This window comes from Sminthopsis crassicaudata, chromosome 2 (genome assembly GCF_048593235.1).
Source record: "Sminthopsis crassicaudata isolate SCR6 chromosome 2, ASM4859323v1, whole genome shotgun sequence".
In the NCBI taxonomy this organism is placed as follows: Eukaryota; Metazoa; Chordata; class Mammalia; order Dasyuromorphia; family Dasyuridae; genus Sminthopsis; species Sminthopsis crassicaudata.
The window spans coordinates 102,868,836-102,885,429 of record NC_133618.1 but is presented as its reverse complement, the minus strand read 5'-3'; the positions used below and the strand labels follow the sequence as shown (position 1 = coordinate 102,885,429).

General features: G+C 32.9%; 1 protein-coding gene across 2 annotated transcripts in view; it reads right to left on the bottom strand.

Annotated features, from left to right (window-relative positions):
- Nucleotides 1-1,783: 1,783 nt before the first annotated feature.
- Nucleotides 1,784-16,594, bottom strand: part of CIMIP6 (ciliary microtubule inner protein 6) — a 43,598-nt gene continuing 28,787 nt past the window's right edge. The window contains exons 4-6 of one of the 2 annotated variants that reach the window (XM_074285026.1): nucleotides 4,544-4,641; nucleotides 3,065-3,185; nucleotides 1,784-2,219 (exon numbers count right to left, since the gene is read on the bottom strand). In XM_074285026.1, the coding sequence (XP_074141127.1) occupies nucleotides 2,170-2,219; nucleotides 3,065-3,185; nucleotides 4,544-4,641 (269 nt within the window). In that variant the 3' untranslated portion in view covers nucleotides 1,784-2,169. The other variant, XM_074285025.1, reaches the window with a different exon arrangement.

Below are 16,594 nucleotides of genomic sequence, written 5' to 3'. Positions count from 1 at the left end.
AAGTACATTTTGCTTTTGTGGCCCCTTTCTCTGATTGGAAAGCACTTCTGTAAACCTTCATTCAGATTAAACATCTCTTCATTTCCCACTAGGTTAGACAATGACAGGCTTCTCCATCTATGCTGGGCATCTTTTCTGCCTTATCTCTTTTTCAGCTTCCTTTTATGCAGTCTTCCTCCATTAGAATGTAAACTCCATAGAGGCAGGAACAGGTTTTCTTTTTATTTATATTTGTATTCCCAGCCCCTTGCAATACATATTTTGACTCATTATGTAGATCAGATATATATTTAAAAATTATAGAGAAATTTGGCAGCAATTTATAGAGCATCTGATTACTTTTGGTCCATAAAGATATTAGAACCAAGAAATACAGGAAAATCATGCAACCTGGAGGAGATTCAAAGCAAAAAAAAATAAGTTTTTTTGCATAATCACTGGATATATGTATGAATGACACTTAAAAAGCAAGTTTGCAAGGTGTTTTTAAGAAGCTAATTTTATTACAGGAACAGAAATACTTATTACTACTTTTTCCCCAATAGTTTCCCAATAGATTTAAAAACTGTCATGAAGAATACATTGATTTCTTCAGTCTCCCTCTCTTTTTGCATCAGCAAAAACATTCAGCATCACAACATTCCATCTTCCTAGGTGAATTTTTGCATATCATTTTGGTAATGACAATAAAAATGGAAGTGTTTGAGCAGAAAAAGAACCCAATCTTGCCAACCCTGATTTCAATGAATGTGTTTTAATGTTTACTCTCAGATATTTTATTTATTTTGTAATTAATTTAGTAGGATTTATCATTTCCTGCTAGATTTTGTTATTACTACAAGTTGCTCAGACAGTACAAGTTCAAAGGGAAGAAACAGTTCATTAGACCTACAGAGTATATTTACCCTGAAGGGAAGGGCTATTTGATGTTTTATTTATTTTTGGCAAGGCAATTAAGATTAAGTGACTATGTCAGGGTCATACAATTAGTAAGTATCAAATGTCTGAGACTGAATTTGAACTCCTGACTTGAAGGGACAATGCTATATCTACTGTGCCATCTATCTGTCCCTTCAATGTTTGGAATTCTGTTTATATTATAGCATTTTTTTTCAACAAATGGTTTTGGAGTATGAATATCTATATTACTAATAGGCACTGGGGGGAGATATAGGGACAACTTTTTTTACTAAAGATTTTACAGTTTAATAAGGGAAATAATTTGTTATTGTTTATTTTTGAGGTATATGCCTGAAAATATTATTTTTGTTAGTTTTCTCGATATTCTCTAACTTGCTGAGAACTATTATTAAATGAGATTGCTATTGTTGCTTAGTCACTTTCAGATAGATCTGTTTCTCAACCCTTTCTGATATGCTCTTGGCAAAGATATTAGGATGGTTTGCCATTTCCTTCTCTGGCTCATTTTACAAATGAGAAAAGTGAGGTAAACAGAATTAAGTGATTTGTTCACAATCACATAGCTAGTAAATATCTGAAATCATATTTGAACTCAGGTCTTCCCCACTCCAGGCCCAGACACATAGCAGGTTTGGTAGACCCTTAGTGAGAGCCTTAAGATCTCAATGTACTATGCACAATTTATGTTATTATGAAACTTAAGAATATTAGTCCTTATTGTCAGGTAATAATGATTGTAGTAAACTATAGGACCTGATTAAAATTAAAACTAAAAATTCAAACAAATAACTAATCATAGCTGGCAAAATAAATTTAAATATGACTCTAATGCATTTATTAGAAATTTATGGACAGGCTCATTTTTAAACATTACATATTATATAACATATTATATCTATAACAATATAGTTAGCCAAATGAAAAATAAATACAACAATTTCTGAATTACAACTGCTCATATTCCTGAATATATCTTTTGACATATTTTGCAAATACTCAACCTGTATGTTTTGGAGGGGCTTAAGGTAAATCTAGTACATTAAAGCACTGTGTGAAATTATTTTTATCCTGCTTAATACTATTATTAAGAGAACATTTTAGATGTAAAAACTATAAAATGGATTCACAATAACTGGCTTTTGAAAAATAAAAATGACACAATTTTTATGTTACGGTTTCTTCTCTTTATGATGGTTGATTCTTTTGTTACTGATTAGTTTTATCACACAGTAGCCATTTATGCATTTTCTATTTTATTTTATCTTCAGTTTTGAACTTTCTTCCCCTTTTCCTATCCACTGAGAAGGCAAGAAAAAACAAAGAAAGAAATCAAGACAGGCAGAGAGACAAGAGATAGAGAAAGAAAGAGAATGGAAGAAAATAAGCTTCAATTTTCATGTTTCATGATCATTTCTAATATTAAAATAGCTATTAATAATCACAGCTCATATTTATATAGCACTTTATAGATTACAAAGTACTTCTCCCACCGTATTCTCTCAGAGATGGGAGGAATAGTACAAATATTCTTATCCATTTCTAAAAACAAGAAAGATTTGGAGAAGTTAAGGGATTTTGCTGTTATTACTAAGCTAGGTATTCTAAATTCAGTGGGATTATGTTATTGCAAAATATCTGCTCTCAAAATATAAACAAAGTAGTTTAAGGAAAGGGCAATCAAATTCTTCTACAATCCTTGAAACATATAGGTTTTTCTGAAAACTAAGTATAGCACTGTTTTAGTCAAGATTACTACTACATTATCTCTAAAAATAAGCTGGGGTCAGCTTGTATTTTTGGTTATTGGTACTAGAAAAGCAAACATTGTCAGCATAATAAATCTAGATTCTTTCCCTTGCAGGAACTAATGGAAGTATCAATGATTGTGTTACTCTGTTGTGGGTAACTGATCTGCTGACTTTTTAAAATCTCTGTTTGATTGGTGGATATAAAGGCCCCTTCCTGGGAGGAAGGATAAAATTGACTTCATCTGTTCCAGAAATGCCTGGACTCTTTTGTTCCTTCCCAGGAGCTGTGAGGTATGCCTTGGATTCTCCTTTGACGTCTTTTTCTGATAAGTGACACTCAGAAATTGGTGACCTTTGGGAACTGTGGTGACAGAGATGGGATGAGGTCACTGTACTTGTCGTCTCTGTTTTTGACTGGTCTGAAAAGCGTGACCCTCGAGAATTTTGGGATGCTTCTATTCCCTTAGTTGGCCGTCTTACTGGTTTTATATCTGTCGGCAGGAAAGCTCCATGATGCTGGAAAGGGAAACAAGGTTGATGTTAACCAGGGGCACATAAGCAGTTAGCAAATGCAGCTGTGAGCTGAGTTCATTTATTAGCTCAAGTGTTGGCAGTGCATCCATTTGTTGCTCTGCCTGTTTGCTGGCTATCAGCCTAGACTCTAATACCAAAAGGCAAAGGAATAATGACTGGTCTGTCGGAATTTCTTATTGATGAAATGAGAACACAACAGAAAAGCATAGGGAAAAAAAATCAGAAAAAATGCATCTTCTTTTCTATAGTTCATAACTTCTCTGTCTTTAGGATTGTATAACTTGCACATATTTTTTCTATATTCAGGGCAAGTTATATCAGGTATAAGTTTTAGTTGCATAAGTTACGAGGGATTTGACTTTTCAATTTTTTTATGGGCTAAAAGATTTCTGATTGTATACTCAATGACTATTAGTTTGACACAAAAGCTATTATAATGAAATGGGAGAATGAACATTTATAGTTAGGGAAAAGTGTGGTAAATGAAGATTTAATGAAAAGGTACTTTATATATAATATATATTATTATATTATATATTATTATATTATATATTATTATATATTATATTATATATATTATATATAATAGGACGATATATATGAACTACATTAAAGTCTGTAAAACCTTACCTTATGAGAATGATTTAAATGAACAATGAGCAATTTATAAAATATTTATAAAAAATGACAAATTTTGTGACAAGTTATTATAGCAATGATTGTAGAGAATTATAAATGATTAGTTAAAAACTTAGAAGAGGATTTCAATTTTTAAACTAAAAATCACTGCTAAAATTATGATTATTTTTAACATCTTTTTAAAAAAATTTTTAAAGCTTCTTATTTTCAAAATATATGCATGGATAACTTGACAGTATTGACCATTGCATAGCCTTGTGTTTCAGATTTTCTCTTCCTTCCCCGACCCCCTCCCTTAGATGGCAAGCAATTCAATATATGTTAGACGTGTTAAAATATATGTTAAATCCAATATATATAAACATATTTATACAATTCTCTTGCTGCACAAGAAAAATCAGATCAAAAAAAGGAAGTAAATGAGTAAGAAAACAAAATGCAAGTGAAAAACAACAAAAAGAGTGAGAAAGTTATGTTGTGATCCATATTCAGTTCCTCTCTCTGGGATGAGATGGCTCTCTTCATAACAAGATCATTGGAACTGGCATTAACCATCTCGTTGTTGGAAAGAGTCACGCTCATCGGAATTGATCTTAACATCATATTTTCAAGAGTATGTTGTAATTTTAATAAACAAAACATCCTACAATACATTTACCAAACTTAAATACTCCTAAATAATTATTTCTAAATTCTCTTACCTTTGGTGTTAAGCCTTTTCTGAACTGATGTATAAAAGGAAAATGCTGTGTAAATCTTTTTTCGATGACTGGTAATGTATCTGAAATTGCTAATGGAACTAAGAAAAAGAGCATTTTTGTGAAATTAGATGGGCATTAACAATTGTGCAAAGAGATAAAATATCTTAAAATTTTAACATACATGCTTTCATTAAAAATGAATAAAATTAAGCTATGTCTATATGTAAATGATGTTACATCAGTCTAATACATCCATTTTGAGATGTAATAAATTCTTCATCACTTGCTTATGAAAAAAAACAACAGAAATTTCCCAATAAGCAATGTAGAATTACTAAATATTCTTGTAACTAATATTAATTCAATAATGACTTAAATGACTTATTTTGAAACATTTCCAGGCCATTTTCAAATCATTTCACTTCTCCCTATCTCCTTTCCATGGGAATACAGATTCCACTCCCTTAGGACTTCGGGCTCTGAAAGATGAACCTTTGTTTTATTTCATCCAATAGCAGGGAACCACATCACTTCCTGGACATTTTAAAAATCACGCTACATAAGCTAGCCCATTGTGGATATAAACTCCTTGAGGTCAGAGACTGTCTTGCTTGCTTGTATTTGCATTCTTAGAGCCTTTCGCATAGGATCACATATAGATTCCCCTCTTTGGCTTTAATCTCTTCACAACCTAGCCCCAACATGCCTTAAGACAGTGCCTCACCGATAGTAAGCACATAAAAAACTACCATTTTATTCATTCATTTATATATAAATGTTAGAAAAAGTATGCACATTCACCCCAGTATGGTATGAGGAAAAAAGCATTGACTACAAAATCAAGGAACTTGGTCCTGAAACCTGTTACTTTCCTCTTAACTTTGGGTAATTCAAGTCTCAAAGAGCCTAAGTTTCCTTATCTATAGTATGGAAAAGTTGATTGAGATGGCTCCAGAGGTCACTAAGTTTTAGCTTTGTAATGCTAATCTGTCTTTTAGCCTAAAAAAAGTAGTTTCACTTTTATTCAAACAATCCACAATCTAGCCCTGAGGTATTATCACTCAACTAAAACTGCCTTTTTCCAAATCAATAATAATCTCTTCATTAACAATGAGATTTTTCTCAATCCTAATTCATTTTGACCCTTTGTAGCATTTTACACTATTGATTACCTTTCTGCTAGGTATTCTCTTGATATTGATCATTCTTTTTTTAACATTAAATTTAACAAATTATTTCCCACAATTACATATAAAAGCAAATTTAACATTCTTTCTTTTCAAACTTTTGATTTTAAATTCTTTGGGGATGACTGCAAAAATCTGTGTATCCAACTCCACAGTCTTATATCTTACATCCAGTATCACATCACCTGTTGCCTTTTAGATACTTTGAACTAAATGTCTCATAGACAGTTCACACTCAACATATAAAAAATTGATCTTATCTTTTCTCCAAAATTTATTTTTCTTCTGAAATTACATATTTCTAGCAAGGGAACCACCATTCATAGAATCACTTGTAACTTTAATGTCATGCGCAATTCCTCTCATCCCATAATACATCCATTAACTTATCTCAATAATATCTGTAGCTTCCATCTCTCTCACTCACAAAACTACCACTCTAATTCAGACCCTTATCATCTTCCTCTTAAACTACTGAAATGGCTTTCTAATTGCCTTCTTGCATCAAGTCTCTCCTTTCTAATCTATCTTCAAATATGTTCCAAACTGATTTTCCTAAAAGTACAAATCTGACCATGTCTCATTCCTACTCAATAAATTAGAGTGGTTTGCTATTAATCATAGGATAAAATAAAGATTCCTCTTTTTGGCATTTAAATCTCTAAAGTCCCAACCATCTTTCCAATCTTATTGTGCATACTCCACATAACATAAAACTATAGAAAGTGATTAGTTGATGAGCAACAAAATAGTAAACTAGACATTTTCTCCAGTCTCCATAACTTCTCAAAACTCAAAATCAGAAATTATGCTCCCCCCCCCAAAAAAAAAGTAATTTCAGCTATTTCATGGTCTAGGATATCAAGAATCCAAAAGAAGGTTTTTAAAAAAACCCTAAAATTCAGGAATTGGCATTCACTAACACTAAGCTCATCTTGCACTCTCCTGCTCCACCTCTTATACATCAGCAATGAAGTAGATCCAAGGATAGCTTTCTACCAAAACCCATTCCTAAATCTCTATCTTCTCATCTCTCCCCCCCTCCAAAAAAACAAACAAACAAACAAACCACAAAACTCTTTTCAGTGCCATAAAGTCCTTGGCTTCAGACTGAAAGTTTTCTCAGACTTTGATAGCCAGCTTAGCCATAGTCTTTCAGGAGCAAAAGTCTGCAAGGGGTTGAATTCTGGAAGCACCAAGGTTACAAATCTCTGAATGGCTGGATACCAGAGAAAGCAGGTTTTGAACTCCCAGTGCTAGCAAGCTCAGAATTGCTAGTGAAGGTCAAAAAATTAAGGAAGAGAAAAGTGGGACAGATCACCAGGACAGGACATTGCACATAAGGAAATGTGCAGCACTACACCAAGCCTGAGGTAATATTACACAGCATCCAACTGGGACCAGTTCTGGCCATTCAAAAATCAGTTGGGGCAGAGATCCCAGGGTGAATTGTGAATTGCCTAATACAGGCAAAGGCTGAGATGCTTTGAGATTCACATCCCAAGGAAACCTCCGTCAGAGGGGAGGAAGTCAGAAGTGAATAATAAGGAAAATAAGGGAGGGAGAAGAGGAGAGAGGAGACTGAAAGTACCGAAGATTCCAGGAAGAAGACATTTTAAAGACCTTGAGCATAAATAGATAAACCAACATGAAAAATAGTAACAATAAAAGTAAATAGGAGCAAACAAGTTCAGGCATCTTCAAGTAAATACTGAAAAATGAAGGAAAAGCAATTCGATGAAACTTTCTGGAAATTTTATCCAAGGGTGATAGGGAACCATCTTATTATTTTTAAGGCAATCAATGTTAAATGACTTGCACAGGTATATAACTACTAAGATACTAAGATCTGAGGCTGGATGTGATTCCACATATTTCTGCCTCCAGGGCCAATGTACCCTATACACTGTACCTTTTCCTGGATTGTTTAAAAGAAAACAAGAATTATGAGAACAGAATTTATGTCCTTCATATCAAAAGTAATGAGCCAAACAGAAAAGAAGGTGATCTCTGTGGTCTCAGAAAGAAGAAAAGCCTACAGGGGAATAGGTGAGAAGGAGGGGGAAATTGAAAAAGGGAAGAAAGAAAGGAGGCCGTACTTTCAAGATAGGAGGGAGAACCATGGATACATGCTTCTATGAGAGAAAGGAGAGGAGGACTTTACAATGGTTGAGACATGGAAGCTTCAGGAGGCCTAAAGAGCCTCCATGTCTTGGGAAGGGGTAGATAGAATCCATAGAAGCAGCTGACATCTGGAGGAGTGAAACAGCAATGATAGAGATAGAGATTTTTGCAAATGTGGCAAAGAAAAGGTCAACAGGAGAGGGTATAGATTAATTTGGTGGGTGGTAGAGGGGAAGGAAAGTGTGTCCTACTATAGAGAAATATTCTCTCTGGCCCTTACAATAATTCATTTTTTTTTCCCCCAAGAGACATAGTAGAAAAGAGGGATGTAAGGGGAAAGCCTTGCAAGGCCTTGGCAGAAAGTGCCTAAAAGTTATAGCCTAAAATGGATATCTTGGAAGCTTTGAGTATATGAAGAATATCGAGAAAAGAGAGAGATAAGAGTCATGAATCTGATCTGAAAGAGATCTTTTTTTTTTTTTTTTTTTTTAATCAAAAGGAGTACAGAAAAATGAAGTTAAAAAATAACTAATGGTCTGGACTAGCTAAAGGTAAGGACAGGAAGGGGCAATCTACCTAATTGAGAGGGTGAAAGAGGATAGAAATATATACTCAGGTAAAAACAGAAGAGAAAAACTAATAAAACAAATCTTTCTCTTTAGAAAGAGGTAACAAATCAAGAAAGGGTTATATGCTCTAACTATCTTAAAATCAAATTCATAAAAGAAACAATCTTAGATTCAAGAAAACATAAGGTAATAACAGGAGACTTCAATATCCCTCTATCAATTTTGGATAAATCTGACAGATAAACAAAAGGAAAAATATTGAACTGAACAAGTTTGTGGAGAAACTATAGTTAAATTTTAGCAGCTTCTAAATGAGTCATCAAAATAAAACACATTTTTCTCTGTGCCACATGGACTTTTTACAAAAACTGACCATGAATTAGGGCATAGTGATATTGAACAATAAATAAATAAAAGGCAGAAACAATCAATACATCCTTTACAGAATATAAAGCAATAAGAATAAACATTGGTTCAGGGACCACATATAATACTAGATTTCTTTTTTTCTTAACAATGAAATCTTAATTAGTGGGTCAAAGAACATATCATAGAAATAATTAATAACTATATAAAGGAAAGTTGTAATGATGAAACAAAATAATCATAATTTCTTGGATACAGCTAAAGCAGTCCTTAGGGGAAAAATAATATTCGTATAATCATATATTTTAAAGATAGAAAAAGATTAATGGGGCACAGATTTTTTTTAAAATTGTAAATCAACAAGTCAACAAAAACTAAAAATCAATATTAGAAATGTAAAACATAAAAATTAAATAAAAACCATTTTCCCCTCTAATAGAACCAATAAAATTGATAAACCCTTAATCTGATTCGGAGAAGGGAATAGTAAACATTCCCATTCCTCTCTCTGTCCACATAATGTATCAAATCCTTACCTACAGATAGTCTTAAAAGCATTTTTTTTTCTTTTTGAATCTTAAAGACCTCTAAAGCAAAACCAATCTGATTCTCACTGGTTACCAATTCGTCCTAGGCCAAGTCCCATTTGGTCATTGTTTGGGTCCTGATTGACTCAGATTGCATGTAAATAGCAATTATTTCTGCTTTGGCCAGAAATTCTGAGGGTCTTTCTCTCTCAGATTTATTTATTTATTTGGATTTGGGGGGAATAGGTGAAAGAGGAAATTCTTTGCCTCAAATACTACTTAGCCTAAACTACTGAATGGGAGTAGTCTCAATCAAACTGAGACCTGATAGTTTAAAAGTTTAAAACATTTAGTTTAAACTTAATTTAAAAGGTCCATTTCATCCGGGGCCATCTCCAGTCTTCTTGATTTATATTTGGCCACTGTACCCAGAAGGCTCTAGAGGGGAAAGTGAGGCAGGTGACATTGCACAGCTCTCCTTCACTTAAATACAACTCACGTGCATGTTATGGCATTCCTTCCCCAATATAGGGGTCCCCCCTTCAAGAATGAAGGACAAACAACAGCAACAAATCACTTCATTCTCTTTGCTAAGAAAACCCCAAAATGGGATCAGGAAGAGTTAGATATGACTGAAATGACTCAATAACAACTATTGGATTAAAAAGAAAGGAGCAGAAAATCATATCAATAAAATACCAAATAAACAAGGTGAAATAATAAAACCAAAAACATAAAAAGAATAATAAGAACATATTATGCACAATTATATGCTAACAAAACTAAGAAACTAAAAGAAATAGAATATCTTAAAAATATAAAATACTCAAATTTTCAGAAGACCAGATAAATATCTTAAATAACCTGATCTCAGTTGTAAAGGAATTACCAAAGCTGGGGGGCCCAACTCCTGCACCTGATGATGGATTTACAGGAAAATACTATCAAATTTCTAAAGATGAGTTAGTACCCATGTTTCACAAATTATTCTCAAACATTGAGAAAGAAAGAACACCACTAGAATCCTTTTTTGAGACAAATATAATTCGAATACCTAAACTAAGAAAAAAATTGAGTCAATATCATTAATGAATATTGACTGAAAAATTTTAAGCAAAATCCTATTAAACAAATTACAGAAATGTATCTAAGAAATTACTCATTATCAAGAGGGATTTATACTAGGAATGGAAAAATGGTACAGTACTGGAAAAGCAATCATAATAATATTAAACCAAAGCATCCAAAACCACATGATCACCTAAATAGTTGCAGAAAAAGCATTTGATAAAATACAACACTCTTTCATGTTAAAAACCCTACAAAGTATGGGGACCTTTTAAAAAATATCACAAAAAGCAACTACTTAAAACCCAAAACAAGCATCACAATGCAATGAGGACATTCTATACTTTTTTTTTTTTAAACAATAAACAAATGAGTAAAGCAAGGATACCTGCTCTCTCTCCATTCTTATTTGATATAGCTTTGGAAATGCTAGCAATACCAAAAATATAAGAGAAAGGAATTAAAAGAATAAAGATAATGAAGAGATAGAACTCCCTATTTACTGATAATATGATAGTCTCCTTGGAAAGTCCTATATATTCCAAAATATTAAAGCAGTACTATTTGTGATAGCTAAAAGTGGGAAGGGGCAGGTGGTACACTGAGTAGAGTGCTGGAAGAGTCAGAAAAGACTCTGACATTTATTAGCTAACCTTGGGCAAGACACTAAAACCTGTTTGCCTCAGTTTTCGTCTCATATGTAAAATGTGCTAGAAAAGGAACTAATAAACTATTCCAGTATCTTTGCCAAGAAAAACCCAAATGGGGTCTTGAAGAGTCAGACATAACTAAAACAACAACAAAAAAGCATTAGAAACAAAGTAGACGTTCATCAATTAGGGCATGGCTATGGTATGTGAATGTATAATAAGTGATATGTATGAAGAATACAGAGAAGCAAGGAAAGATGTCAATGAGCTGATGCAGAATGAAATATAAAAAGATCCAAGAAAACAATATAAACAATGACTAAACAATATAAATAGAAATAATGACACATCAAAAATGAAAAGCAATGATAACAAAATTATAAAGATAAGTTGGGACTCAAATCAAGAGATATGAGAAGCCTTCCCTAATCTGTTACACAATGTACATGCTTTTGGACTTGGTCAACACATTAATTAGTGATGCTAACTTATTTTTTCTTCCTAAAAAATTAGTATTTGTCATATGGGATGGCTCTCAACGAGGTGGAAGGAAAAGATACGATGGATACTATGGTGATGTGAGAAGGGGAAAAAACCCACAAAATATTTAAAAAACAAAAAAATCCCTGAAACCAAGATAATCTGACCTTTTTGTTGCTTTTCATCTGTGATATTCCATTCTCCTGTCTTTGTGTGGAGGAAAGCCACAGTGTGTAAGAAACAAGTAGGTAAGATGATCTTGGCTCCCTGTTAACTTTAGGATCAAGTATAGACTTCTCTCTTAATATTCAAGCCCCTTTATGGCTCCAACTTGCTTGCCTTTTCTTACTCGATTACATATTTCCTTTCATAAACTCTTTGATCCAGTCAAATTGGTCTTCTTGACTACCACTTTTCCTTTATGTACCTACATCTTAAATGTCAAAATAAAACATTTTATTTTAAAAAATGTTAAAATAAAATAAAATGAAATAAATTCTTAAATATAGACTGAATCCCAAATATTTGCTTAAGTTTTATTAACCAGAAACTAAAATAATGTTGGTAGATGACCTAAAAATGAGATTCTTAGCACTCTTGGCTCTCTTTTCTGTGACTGCAACTGTTATCTTATAATGGAAGAGGGATGGAGCAAGATTGAGGGACACAGCATAAGTAGAGAAATCTTACCATAATCTCAACAATATCCTCCAACCAAATCAGAGTATGCCTTGATAATTGTGGCTTTTAAGAAAGAAGTGAAAATAAAAAAAGTTGGAGATATTACTTGTGATGAAGTAAAAGACTTGACACTTATTTAAAAGCTTCACACTACTTGAGTGGTCTTGGACAAATTACTTTCCCTCTCTGGGTCTGTTTCTTTATCTATAAAATGACATTTAAAGTTCCTTCCGCTCTAAATCTATCAGTCTATTATATCATTCTTTCATTCAGAAAAGAATCAGAAGGCACAGAATATAGTGAATAAAATACATCAAAAAATCAATGAGACTACATCTTAAATGTGACAGGAAATGACTCATTATAAATATGGGGATCATCTTAAAGTAAGATGACAATGGATAGTTAGATCATTGACTGATTAGAGTAAAAGTCTACATTAATATCAAATTAGAAGAGAGAATAAAGACAATAAATGGATATCAAAGGCAATTATAACAGTTCCAACAAATATATTTAAATAAGCTATTAGCTCTGAAACATAGGAAATGGATAAAAAATAATGACATTATCTCTGATTACTGTAATTTTTAAAAAAGAAGATTCAGTGATGTAACAGAGCACTGGAAGAAACTCAGTTAGGAAACATTTGATCTTCTTGCCAAGGACAATACAAGTTTAGAGAATAAGCTCAATTGTAAAGCATTAAAGAAAAAGATGATAGAAGATTATGGACAGTATTATTTTAATAAAATAACAAATAAATAAAAAAAAATAAAAAAATAAATTAAAAAAAATAAAAAAGGAAACAAGCTTACTGAGAGTTTAGTGTGAGACCTCACTAAACTAGATGTACCAAAACACATTTATAGATGAAATAAGAAGACAATAATATGTGAAATGAAACCAATCTGTCAGTATTTCTAAAATCACCTTCATTAATCATTTATGACAATGGAGCTACTATGTGCCCTTAACACCTAAGTACTTGATGAGCTATATACATGGAAATGAAAAAGAAAAATTATCAACCAAAGTTCTTGAATTTCTCCAAATACATCAGGATGAAATTCAAGGGTGACACATTTAAAGGTATTCAGACATAAAATTTCTAGATATTTCAAAGAGAAAATCTAAAAGAATGCAATATATTTTAGTAGTAATGCCCCCCAAAAGAAATTAAGAAAACAGTAATAATAACCAATCTATGTGCTACTTTCTCAATTCCATAAGTACTTGTGAGAATGGCCAATGCATATACTGGGGATGTATTTGATGAGAGAACAGGATAGCATATTTAAATAAGCAATGGATCAAATATTAAAGTAAGTCTCAGTAAAGAATTTGAGGATTCCACGGAGGTAAGCTTCCATGTGTAAGATCTTATAGTATTCTTTGATAAGAACAATTACAGCATCTCTTCTCTTACAGATTTAAAACCCTTTTCAAATTCATTTGGATTTATCATCTTTGTTTGGTCACTGACTATTAAAATCCATACCTCTAAGCCCCTATTCAATGACTCTGTGCCAGACTAAATCAGATAATTATGAAACCAGAGCAAACATTTAATAAGAAAGAACTGTAAAAGAAATGGATCAGGTCTTAAATGTTCTTGTTACCAAATGGCTGCTACCCTTCAAATGTTCCTGAAAGCATTATTTGATTATCCAATTATTCCTTCCAAATATAACACTTTCCAGTACTCCTCTATAATACCCCATATTGGATACTTTCTTTCCCATCTCCCTCCCTCCCCCAATCATTTTTCAGTTTTCTTTTGTACATTGTCTTCCTTCATTTGACTGTTAGGTCGCAGAAGGCAGGGACTGTATTTATTGTATCTGTATCCCAGTGTTTGGTACAACACCTGACACATAGCAGATACTTAATAAATGTGTAGTGATGTTTCAGTTTATTCTTGGATGAGTGCTAGAGGTTGGAATTATTTGAAATATACTCAGCATGGTCAGTTCCTCGGTGGGAATAGGATATTGTTCCCACCACACTTTATCCTCCCCAAATGTACTTTCATCTTTTTGATATTAAGAATCTACCATCTCACCCCCACAATGAGACAAGTAGTCTTTTCAAACTTTGTGTAACAGACTACATATATGGAACAGAAGTAGAAACATACTACTATATGTATACAGTACATACATGTAACAAAGTTGCAGTTGGTAAATCACCTATAGAGGACATATCAATAAGTGATATCACATAGCAGTATATGCTAAACTTACATAATAAAGAAGGGCAGATATTTATAGGGCATTTTAAGTTTTGTTAAATATTTTGCAAATATCTCATTTGGACTTAAGTGCTACTGCTATTTCCATTTTGTAAATGAAGGAATGGAAATTCAAGAGAGGTTAAATTACTTCTAGGGTCATAAAGCTAGAAGTGTCATAAGTTCAGCAATCTATCCATCATTTCATGATGTCATTAATGGGTACCATTTGGTACATGTAAAATCTTCTCTGCCACTAAGACCATCATAGGTCAGCCTGGCCATTCATTGTCTGGACAGCCCTGACATTTAAATTTTCAGTTCTATATTCTTGGAATCTGCTGCTTCACTCCTATAATCTTAAACCTGAGATCATAGATGGTTCAAACTTTTAATTGCTCAATAAATAAGTCTTTGTAGATATCTGCTTTACAATCAAGAGATGATTTTGTTCAACAATCCTCTGATCACCAGTATCAGGTAAAGCATAAAAGGAAGAGACATACTCGCTAAATGTGTTCATTTCTGTCATGGAGGATGCATTGCATAATATGTAAATGAGAAAAAGAATCTTCTATAGATAAATTAATCCATCAGTATATATAATCTTGGTTAGGCACTGCAGATAGACAAAGATCTAAGTCCAGAGTGAATAAGAAGATAAGGAGAATGAATTGGATTTATTTTAAGAAATCATGAAATATTTTCAATGATTCCAGAATTCTCTCTTATTTTCAAGTCCATCTTTTAAACAGTGATGGCTGAAAAACATGGAACACCATTGTCTCTTAATATTCAAAACTTCAGGGTAATGGAAGAATGAGTAGTAATTATAAGTAAGCTGTAGGAAATTGCATATTTTTACTTGTATGCAAGAAAAGGCATAAAAATGTAAAGGAGGACAAGAATTTTTGAGGAAAGAGGTTGGGTCCAGACTTGTAAAGAAAATAAAGGATAAAGATGAATAGCCTAAGTGGGATATATGGTATTCACAAAATATTAAAAGATTCTGGGGAAGATCTCTAATGCATGACACAAATTCTCTATGGAGCACTTATAAGATAACATGAAAAAGAAATACATACAGTGAGATGGTGGAGATAGGTTTCAATGTTTCTTAGTGAGTGGGGGAATAATCTACACACAATAGACTTTCATATAATGGAATACTATAGCATGGTTAAAAATGGAAATGTAGATCAGTGAGATGCTAAATCCATCAAAGTTCTGGTTCTCATAAGTTGAATTGAGATCTAAGTTGTCAAGTTTTTGTGTGCAAAATCAGAACGGAATACTTAAGAGAAGCCTTTAAAAAGAAGAGATGAGCACTAGTTGAGTATATTGTAGAAGGGATTCTTGTTGAAGCATGAGTTAGAACTTCTCTGATATCTATCATCTATCTATCTATCCATCTATCTATGTATCTCAACATAAAGGCATTTATCTTTGAAAGATTCAGGACTAAATCACAAAAAAAATGGGCTGACAATAAGATGTTAGATAAATTAATTGTTAAGGTGCAGAAATGCCAGCTAATATCTTTACTGGGTGTGAATGGGTCTCCAATGTGAATTAGAAAGTAAGAAACATCATAGGATAAACAATGATAGTCTTCTTCCCCCACCCTTAAAAATGTCCAATAAATGAATTATTTGGACATAATTCCGCTCTTGAAGTGAAGCATGAAGCTGGGGGAGAAACGTTAAGTTCCATGGAGCTAGAACAGCACAAACTTGGGAAGAGGTAATCATCACAGAGAACAAGGTGATGCCTCCAGAACCAAGGCTGGCTATTTCAGCCAACTAGGAATGAGAAGTGTCAGGACAGATGTTGTATTGCTGAGTGTCAACTTTTCCCCTTCCTTTCCCCTACAGACTTTAAGGCAAAAAATCTTGCCTATGCCTTCTCCCCTTGAGCTCCTTTTCATGGAAGATGGAAGCATTTTCTTCTAAGCACAGGGAAAAGGCTGTTATCCTTTCCTTGATTTAGATGTTTACTCTTTTCTTATAAACAATATAAACTGCCTTGATTTTCCATTCTTAATGTGCTCAATAGGAATACAGATAGAAAGATGCAATTGAGATATAAACATGGAAAGGGTGAAATAAAAGAAAGAAGAAGGGAGAGAAGGGTGGGCAATCTAACATTTTTTGGAGGGGTTGGAAA